This window comes from Spinacia oleracea, chromosome 1 (genome assembly GCF_020520425.1).
Source record: "Spinacia oleracea cultivar Varoflay chromosome 1, BTI_SOV_V1, whole genome shotgun sequence".
Lineage (NCBI taxonomy): Eukaryota > Viridiplantae > Streptophyta > Magnoliopsida > Caryophyllales > Amaranthaceae > Spinacia > Spinacia oleracea.
In genome coordinates this window covers 58,269,699-58,280,159 of record NC_079487.1, presented here as the reverse complement: position 1 = coordinate 58,280,159, position 10,461 = coordinate 58,269,699, and the positions used below count along the sequence as shown (strand labels likewise).

Below are 10,461 nucleotides of genomic sequence, written 5' to 3'. Positions count from 1 at the left end.
GTGAGACTCAATCCCATAACTGCTTGAACGAGAGAGAGAAGTTGAACAAACGTGGCCACGCCAGCCTTGACCCTTTCCGAAATTCCAAACCAGCGCTTGCATTTTCTTCTTCTGGGTTTCGCGTTTCCATTGGGCCTTCCCTTTGTTCGGTTGATTTCCTTCTCTCTTTCGGACCTGTATTGTGACTGGGATTGACTTGACCCTTGGCCCTTTAATATTTTAGGGTCTTTGATCTACCATATACCCTTGCTAAAGGTAAATTTAAAAATGTGTACAACAATGTTGAATTTATTATAATCGCTATGTATACGGTAAAGATCACTATGTATATAAAAAGGTGCTAGATTTACTATTACATTACACACATTTTGGTGAAACATAAACGTTATAACTAGGTAAAATCTTCGTGACTCTTAATTCTTAATCGTACGCCTCTTCCTAAGTTGATAAAATTATATAGGATCAATATAATTAGTTAAATTGCAATCTAGTGACTAATGACTATCTAAGAAATAAATTAAAAATCTAAAGTGATTAGTGGAGGGAGCCTTTCAAGCAATAATTGCCGCATTTGCCGTCTTACCCTCTTCCGTCTTAACAACCATCGTCAAACTATTAATTTTGCAACTTTGTACTAGTATGACTTTTTTATTTTTATTGTTATTATATGTATTTTTTATATTTTAGAAAGGGTACAATTGAATATTCTAAATTTCCCGTTGAAAGTAAAACCATAATATATATATCCTCTTCAAACAATTCCAACCAAGATTTTCCCTCTTCCATAACCACCCATTTACACCTTCTTCCCTTTTCTCTATCTCTTTCTCAATACCTTCATACCATTTTCATAGAAGGTGTGGCAGCATCTATACTTTCATACCACTGTTGTGAAATTTTCCGCTTTCAGAGTGTTTTCCGGAATTTTTTTTAATTTTCTTCTATACTCTTACACAAACTACATACCCATATATTCTCTTTTGTATAATCTTTCTTATTTTCTCCTCAAAATTTCTTCATTTGAATTTCCAAGTCAATTTAAAAAAACGTGTACGTTTTTTTAAGGAAACTAATTGCATTTAATTTTCTCCCCCTTAACTCTTGAATTAATGGATCTGAATCTAAGTTCATTACTTTCTCTTTCAACTTTTCTTCATGATCATACAACTCAGTTCTAGCAGTTTTCTTAAATTTGAATTTTTATTTTAGATTCGAAATAAGATGAAATCTTTCAATAGTCTTATCATCCTTTTTCTACACTACTTTTGAGGGATTAGTATAATTATTAGAAAAATACCCCAGTTGCTAAAATTTTAATTATGAATTCGATCTTTTAATTCATTTTAAGTTTTTGATAGTGGGGTTTTTAAGCAATCCCTAAATCTAGGGAATGTTCTTCTTATCTGTTCATCAATCTCAATAACAAAATCCCACTATCATATTTAAATCCTCTGTTTCTGGTTAATTTTATAATCTATAGTTTGATCATACCACTTTAATTTTTCTGGGTTCCAAGTTTTGGATTGAATTGGTGAAATGGGTTGTGCTAGTTCAAAGCAATCGAAATGTCGGCATTGCAAAAATAATACATATGCACCAATGAATAGGAGAAGTTTTTCTATGAATGTTCATCACCCTCCGGAGAAGAAAGGGGATAGCTACCATATGGTAGCGCTTACATCCTCTACTTTAGGCTCTATCAGGCTTGAGAAATCAGTTGATGTTAGTTTGGCGCCAGCGGCCGAGGATTGGGATGGTTTTGAGAGGGAGGAGATTGATGATGTTGATAGTAAAAACGATGAAGTGGGTGTTGAGAAAAACATGGATTTTACAATGGGGATGATTGAGGCGAAAGCTTGGTCGAAAATGATTGATGAAAAGATTACAAGGGTTACTCCAAGAACACCAATTAGGACACCACCAGGAGAGCCTGAAACAATCAATGTTAGAGAATTGATGGAGGGGCTTGAAGATTATAGTACTAGTCCTCTCAGGCTTGGAGAGAAGCATCAAAGGAGCTTTTCTTTCCATGTTTCAGCTGATTCAATACCGGCTCTTGTCGATTCTCCTAGAGCAGGAGGGTTTCAGGAGAATGAGCTAGATTCACCTAAGAATACAAAGGCTTGGTTTGATGCTCAGGTGAAGGATGATGTTTTATTAGGCAATGGAAATTCGATTTCCAAGGCTTTGGTTTCTGAATTTGACCCTGAAGTGATATCTGCCTTTAGGAAGGCACTCGAAGAGTTGTCTCCTACAAACCCTTTTCATCTTAAGGCTCGTGATCAACTACAAGTGACCAAGGATGGGGTGTTGCAAGGCACCGACAAGTCGAATGAAGAAGAAAAGAAAATGAATGAATATTTGACAGAAGAGAAATTGCTTAATGGGTTTGTAGAAGATAATGGTTATGCTCATGTTAATGGTATTGTGGACAGGATTATAGCCGAGGAAAAGGATGATAGCGCTGAGGAAAGCTCAAGTGTACCAGATGATGCATTTGGTGAAACTAATGAGGAAGAAATGAGTGATGTAACCATTATGCCAACAAAGGAGCGTGTAATATTCTACTTCACAAGTCTAAGAGGAGTGAGGGGAACATACGAAAATTGTTGTTACGTTCGGGTAATCCTAAAAGGTTTAGGAGTTCGGGTAGATGAGAGGGATGTATCGATGCATTCAGGGTTCAAGGAAGAATTAAAGGAGCTATTAGGTGATGGATTTAAGGGAGGTTTGCCAAAGGTGTTTATAGGAGAAAGGTATATTGGTGGAATAGAAGAGATACGAAAAATGCATGAAGATGGGAAGCTTGAGAAAGTTGTGGCACATTGTGAAAGGCTAGAAGATGATGGTGGTAACCTTGTAGATGTTTGCGAGGCCTGTGGAGATATAAGGTTTGTGCCATGTGAAGTGTGCTCTGGGAGCTGTAAAATCTACTATGAATTTGAACAAGATGATGATGATGATGAAGAATATCAAGAGGATGAATATGGATTTCAGAGGTGTCCTGATTGTAATGAGAATGGACTCATTCGATGCCCGATTTGTTGCTATTAAGCTCTCTCTATATACACATATGGTAAAGATGGATTTACCATTTTTTATATATTGTTGAGATTTTTCTTCTTTTTGTGAGATCCATTGTTGTACAGTAGGGGAGTTTCATATAGTTATATGTCACAAAAATGGTGTTTAATTATTGTGATACAAAACTTAAACATGATTTCAGATAAAACGTTGACTAATGCTTTTAGCAGGGTATTGCCGTATTGGTTACCCCCTAGTGAAAATTGTGTTTATTTTGTAGATTATACGGTATTTAAAAGGTTGTACTCGTATTTTACTAAATGAATTCTGCCTAATACTCTAATAGTAAGGATTGTACTTCCCCAGAATCTAGCCCGTTAATTCGGCTCGGGTTGATTTGTATGGGGGTGTTGCATTTACTTAATTAACAGTGACAGAACTCAGAAGGGATATTCTGAAATTGTTGCATTTGTTCTCCAAGGCTGAAAAGCTGACTCAATTCAAGCTTTTTTGGGTGTACCTTTTTAGTGTTAACATGATTGAATTGGCTCTAACCTCAATGATATGCTATGGGATGTACAATGAACAGCGCCTGGCTCAAAGCCAAAAATTAAACACAAAAAGAGGTGTGTGTGTCTGTGCGTTGATTATTAGAAAATCCACTTTTTTGGGTGAAAAATCACTTTTAATTCTAGTTTGATGATGGGAAGGTCTACCACTCTATCAACTGAAAAATCTTGTTGGGTTAGAAGTTAACATTAAGAAATTATGTTCAATACTTGTATTACATAACATACTCCCTTCGTGCTTTGTTGTGTATTTTACGAGTACTCACTTGGTACACTTTAATTTCTACAAAAATTTGAGGAAAGGGTGAAGAAATTCTTTTTGTACGGAAAAAGATAAACTGCCCAAACAGGCTTGAATTCTCGGCCCAAGTTAGCAACTAGTGTTCCTTTAAACTGTTTTTCCACCAATGATGTCTTGGCCTAGTGGTTAAGACTGAGGGCCTGTGTACGATAGGTCTCAGGTTCGAATCCCCCGCCCCCATTTGTAATTTATATTGCCCTTGTGGCTCATTCGCATCAAAAAAAAAAAAAACTGTTTTTCCCCCGAAAATTACAGTTTAATTCAATTATAGTATAATTCAAATCTAATAATTCCAGTTTAGTGCAAAACTTACAGGGGTAGATAGTACTCACTACTCAGTAATAGACAAGACAAATATCTGAGCTTCTAGGAAGTATATGGCTGCCCAATTATTGTCAAATTCAGGTCAAATAAAATAAAAAGAAACGAGGAGGTCGGAGACAAACGCGTGATGAAATGGATTATGTTTTTATGCAATTTATTGGTAGCATTATTTATTTATTTAAAGTAAAGATAAGGTTTAAAAGAAGACCCACTTCTTAAGGAAGCTGCTGCACCATTAACACGACCGTTTCTCATTGTTGTTATTAAAATTGTCAGTTTGTTATTGACTTCATCTCTACACCAACAATTTCGTTTGGTGTCTTACTTTCTAGAAATGTCATAGTTAGGTGCTAGACTACAAGTACATTTGTAGTCATCTCTTCATATCCCAGTTTCACAATTAATGTCAGAGAAACGCGCTCTGATCCATGAAATATTATACGTGATCGAACTTTAAAGGGACTTTACATGTGAGGGGAATGTTGAATCATGTCTTCCTGAACAATACATGTATGTGTCCCACATTGATAAAAGATGAGATAACTAATCACTTAATAAGGCTAAAGGGTTATTCTCCTTATTGTCATATGGTTTAGGTAGCACATCATTTGGTCAAATGGTCCCAAACTAGTTACCCCTCTGTATAGAAATAATTGGTGCACTTTGATTGGCATAAGGAAAAATCATCAAAATTCAGAAGCGCCACACGCGAATAGCACATCGAATGAGGAAACACCAGTTTCTTTTGCTCCCAATTCGTTCAAAATTCAGTAAATTTGCAAATTTTGATTGAATTCGTAGTACAATATAATTAAAAGAACTTTAGGTATTCAATTTGGTTTGAATTACCTTAATTATAGTGTTTGCTTGATTGAAACTCTATCAATGGCTTTGTGTAGATCGATTTCATATGTTTGATTTTCCATTTTGCTTCAAATTTGCTTCCATGATTTTGATTTGGGATTGGGGTTTTGGAACAAGAGAGAAAAGTGTGAAGATGAAAGAAGAAAGGTTAGAGGACAGGGCCGAGATATGCGGCTTCAATTGTTGAAGATATGACCGGAACTGTCAGCACGTGTGAGCCTTTGGTTCACAGTAGTTTTATTGTGGACCCAGGGACGGACCCAGAAATTTATAAATGGGGGTCCAAAAAATTTATGATTTGCTTTCTAATTTTTCATATTTGCTCTTTATAGATGGTTAAAGTTGAGAGGTAAGTACTCGAAATATTAAAACGCCATAATAAAATATGTGGAGGATTTTGAACTTTAATTTTGGATTTTTATAGCAATAAAAACTCAACACCTAGTCCAAATTGCAAACAATAACTTGGCGCGATTTTAATTTAAAATGAAAAAAAACGAGTTTTTCATACTTAAAATGAGATTTATTTTATTACAATAATTACCACTGGAAGTATATCTTAAGAAAAATACAAAATATTTTTGAAAACAAAATAACATTACTATTTTCTTGTGTTTTTGTAAAAGCAAAATCATGAACCATTCTAGAAAAAAAAGCGATGAAAAAAAAAACATAAAGAGTTTAGATGATCAACGAAGGGGACAAAGTAAAAGACAAAAAATAAATGGAAAAAAATCATAATTAACTTCACTTAAAAGGATTCAAACCCTAGTCATGTGGATAACATAGTATTCAAGCAACCATTATGCTTCAAGTACATTTCATTGTCATAAATGTAAGTTAATTATACATAACTTAACTGTTTCAACTGTAATTAATTACCCCCAATATTAATTTTATAGTTTTTTTTTTAAAAATAATGGGGGTCCCTTTGGACCCCTCTAGAGGTACATAGGTCCGGCCCTGTGTGGACTAGGTCCACACAAGAATAATCCCTCCTTGGTTATGATATTTTCTAGAAGTGAAATCTGGTCAAACTCTATATTGTCCTATAGAATTGTTCATTTTATGAAGAATGATCAGTTGCAAGAACTTAGAATCTTAGGCCCTATTCTTTAGAGCTGAACTGATGGAACTGAACTGAACTTAACTGAACTTAACAGAATATATTACCGAAATAAATAATAAATAATAAATAATAAATAATAAATAATAAATAATAAATAATAAGTAATAAGTACTGTAATAACTAACAAAAACTAATTAATAAATAATTATTAATAATTAATAAATAATAATTAATAAATAATAATAATAAATGTTAACTAATAACTAAAGAATAATTAATAATTAATAACTAAATAACTATATAATAAATAATAATAATAATAATATTCAGTAATTGATTACTCAATAATTACAATAAATGATAAATATAAATAATAATAATAATTCATATTTAATAAATATTCATATTTTATAACTAATAACTAAATAATTAATAACTAATAATCCGTAACTAATTAATAAATAATAATAAATTATTTTAATTATTAATAAATAATATATAATTAGTTATAAATAATAATAATAAGTAATATAATAATATAAATATAAATATACTCCGTAATAATATAAATAATAATATAAGTAATATTAATAATAATAATAATAATAATAATAATTTATTATTATTATTATTATTAATTTATTATTATTATTATTATTATTAAATTAAATTAAATTAAATTGAATTAAACTGAACTGAACTTAATACTTCTGAACTAAACTAAACTGAATGCTCCTGAACTGAACTAAACTAAACTGAACTGAATGCTCCTGAACTGAATTGAAATGAACTGCCAAATAAGTCTTGAAACTGAAATTAAGCCAAAAAGAACAGGGCTTTAGACATATATTATACTTTTAACAGGCTGAATAACACAACTTAATTGTTTGTATGCAGGTGATGGCATATCTGATCCTTGCAGCAGTTGCAACAACAGCGCAGTCATCTGTGATTGGAAAGTTCGGACAAACAGAACTGCAATGGATGAACAAAGGGAAGAGCGACACAAAATGGTAGGTGAGTAGAATAGCAATGCGTATATTTACATATATATATATATTTATTTATTTAGTAAGGCTCGTTTCTGATGTAGTTCTATCATTATCAGTGTAATTGTGTCTCAAAAGCATATCGTTGATGTGTACAACTTTACAAGTTTAAAGCAACCCCTCGCATCGGAAGAATTGTTTTCTCTATTTATCACTTTTGCACAAATAAAAAAACAAAATACATGATATAAATTCAATTCAAAGATGTTTAAACATGATAAGCTGCTACATTGTGTTGGAATTAGTAAAATCGAAAAACTCAAGTGTAGAGCTTTGATCCAATTGGATCGGAGGATGATGGCATTGAAGTTGTGGGTTCATCCGGAGAAGCAAGGACATGCATATATCTCAAAAGGGGTAAGTTCCGAACCTTTGGTTGACCCAGTGTCTTTGTTCTTAAGTTACAGAAGACCCGGCATCAATACCATGTTCATGAATCATGATGTCTACGACGCAACCTAAAGTAAACAATAGTTGGGTCATAAGGATGCATACCAAGAATAGAACAGCCATAGTGTTTTGGTCCCCATTTAGGACCGCCTGTGAGGTAGGTAATGCTGAATTTATACATTGATCTCCAGTAGCAAGCATCGAGGTTATCAGTCTGCGTATCATATCCTTTGAGTTGCCAGAAGCGAAGATCTAGTGACAAGTCTGAAAATTGGCCAATCCAGAAGGAGCCAGCAGATAAGCTAATGCCTCCCATCATGGAATTCTGGCATGTTTGTCGTCGTTGTGATGGCGGGTCAATGACACCAACAAGTTTCTTTTTGTATGGGTCATAAACGACAGTTTAAGCATCAGCAGCAGGCCAATGAAGACGTCCATTGTGGAATATAGACGGAAAGTTATCTCCGGCCCAACGCATCTCTCGTAGGCTCTCGACTGTTTCAATGGTCCATTGAGCAGAGGTTGATGAGAAGATCTCCGCCTCATATTTGGTACGGGGTTGCATCTGATGACACTGATACTCGTCGTGAAACCTTACTACCTGGAATTTGCAGTGAATGCAAAGTGGGTCAAGGTGTTGATGAGACTTAAAATTCCTGCAGGGTTCCACGATAAAACCAAGATGAACATAATAGTGTTGACGAGGGGCAGGAGGTAGGGCCATCCATTGCTTTGTCAAGGGATTGCAGATGTAGTATTGGCATTGCTGGTTTTGGGCGGAGCTGCACAACAATAAGCCACTAGATGAACCTGATGCAATCCACCCGTTGCCGCCACGCTTACCCTTGAAACCCTTACCCTTGAAACCAGTTACAGGTGGTTGATTTGCAGTTTCAGTTTCAGTTTCAGTTTCAGTTTCAGATACAGGTGGTGGTGGTGGTGGTTGAAAGCAGGGCAGGAAATCAAGTGACAAATTAAAATAAAGTTAACAACTTGTGCCTAATTTATTTTGGCATTTTATTAATTAGGATTATTATGGAAAAAAATATCTAATTAGTGTCGTTGATACATGTTGTGCTTGAATAATGTGATTTTAAGTCATAACTCGCTTTTAAAAACATAGAGTTACTATGCTTCAAAAAATGGTTACTATGTCTAAAAATGTTGGTGTTTAATTTATTATAGTTACTATATGAACAACAAAGGTCACTATGAGTGTAAAAAGGTGCTAGTGAAATTTATTGATTTTGGGTCCACACTAATATTATTGTGGACCAGGTCCACGCAAGAATATTCCCACAATAATGCGATAATACAAGTTGTGTAGTATTAGGAAGTTGCATAGTCAGGAATATTAGAAGTTGTGTAGTCTTTCCTTATGACATTTTCATATGTTATCGTTACTATGTGTTAAAGGGGGAAAATGCCCTTTCCGTGACGTGGCAAGATAGTCCCATTCAAAGATCGTGTGATAGCCAGCAAGGCAGTAGCAAGGGTTAAGGTGTTTGTCAAGGCAAACGGCTAAGGGACGACAACAATCACGACATTGATGGAACAACTTAAATCATGGAGTTGGGTCGTTACATTCTTACTAATTATTGTCTTATGTTACAAGTTAGGGTATATATCTATTACTTTATATTAAAACAAACATCAGTAATGACACATGTCAATTCTTGGTGCAAAATTTTCCCGCCAAGAAACCTCTTTCCTTAAAAACATATCACTTTATTTTATTTTATTTTTCTATCATTTTTATAAACTATTTATGTATGGAAACAAATATTAGATTATAGAGTAACACAATAATAGACGATTTTGTTAATATTATAGTCAAAAGTTATATCAATAAATATTTATTATTTATACATTAGCTTTAGGATAAATATTTCATTCAATTAAATATATTTTTTAACGACATGGTCAAATAATAATTTTTGAATATCCGTGCGTACACGAGACCTAATTAGTTCATGTATAAATTGATCATTTGTAAATCTTGTTATGTAGGTGTTACCATATTGCTTAATAGTATAGTAAAATACTTAAATGAACCTGGTCCACGTTAATTTTATCGTGGGACCAAGGGAATAAACGTTAAATCACAGGGTATCATTAGACGCGGGGTAGAGCAGTTTGGTAGCTCGGAAGGCTCATAACATTGAGGTCACGGGTTCAAATCCTGTCTTCGCAAAATTTGAATTTTGTCAAAAAATTTAGGTTTGAATCTGTTAACTCGTAAGTTACCTAAATACTACTAAATAAATTTTGAAATTCATATTTATTATGTTTTGGGGGGGGAGGGGTAAGAAAAAAAAAAGGATAAAATCACTACACTAACCAAATTCTTTCTCATAGTAAATAAATTTACTTTCCCTTGAGCGGATAGCGGGAATCGAACCCGCGTCTTCTCCTTGGCAAAGAGAAATTTTACCATTCGACTATATCCGCATTTTTTCCTTGTTGAGAAGGAATATGTACCTGTATATACATAAATATATAATATATATCTGGATGATATTTGTGTAGAGTCGGACCAGATACTCTCTTCAAGTCGATTCCGATTAACTTCTTAATTTCTTTATTTATTTGATTCAAAAAATTTGTTGAAGAAATTTAAGTTTGACCCTCCCTCTAATTTTTTTTGTTTTCCTTATTTGTTTGTATTTTTGGGGATTTTTTTTATTATTATATTGATTTAATTTTACTGTGTCTCACAACCCGGAAGAATTCGAATTCGGGGGAGGGGTCATTTTAGGATCTAGAACAAATAGGTTCAAGAGATGAGAGAATTAAGGATACCCACCAGAAAGACTAATCCAGGCCATAATGATGTACCGGAAAATACAATATTTTTGTTACTTGAGCAAC

At 33.7% G+C, this 10,461-nt stretch overlaps 1 protein-coding gene and 1 non-coding gene across 2 annotated transcripts; one reads left to right on the top strand and one right to left on the bottom strand.

The window, feature by feature from the left end:
- Positions 1–724: 724 nt before the first annotated feature.
- On the top strand, positions 725–3,367 carry LOC110779449 (uncharacterized protein At5g39865). The gene has a single exon (XM_021983965.2). The coding sequence runs from the start codon at positions 1,537–1,539 to the stop codon at positions 3,052–3,054; it is 1,518 nt and encodes a 505-aa protein (XP_021839657.1). The 5' UTR covers positions 725–1,536; the 3' UTR covers positions 3,055–3,367.
- Positions 3,368–9,970: 6,603 nt separating this feature from the next.
- TRNAG-GCC (transfer RNA glycine (anticodon GCC)) lies at positions 9,971–10,041 on the bottom strand. The gene has a single exon. It is a non-coding gene; the product is annotated as a tRNA-Gly (tRNA).
- Between the last annotated feature and the right edge of the window lie 420 nt (positions 10,042–10,461).

Excerpts from the sequence above, each read along its gene's own strand:
- LOC110779449 (XM_021983965.2), top strand. The coding sequence starts at position 1,537 with ATGGGTTGTGCTAGTTCAAAGCAATCGAAATGTCGGCATTGCAAAAAT.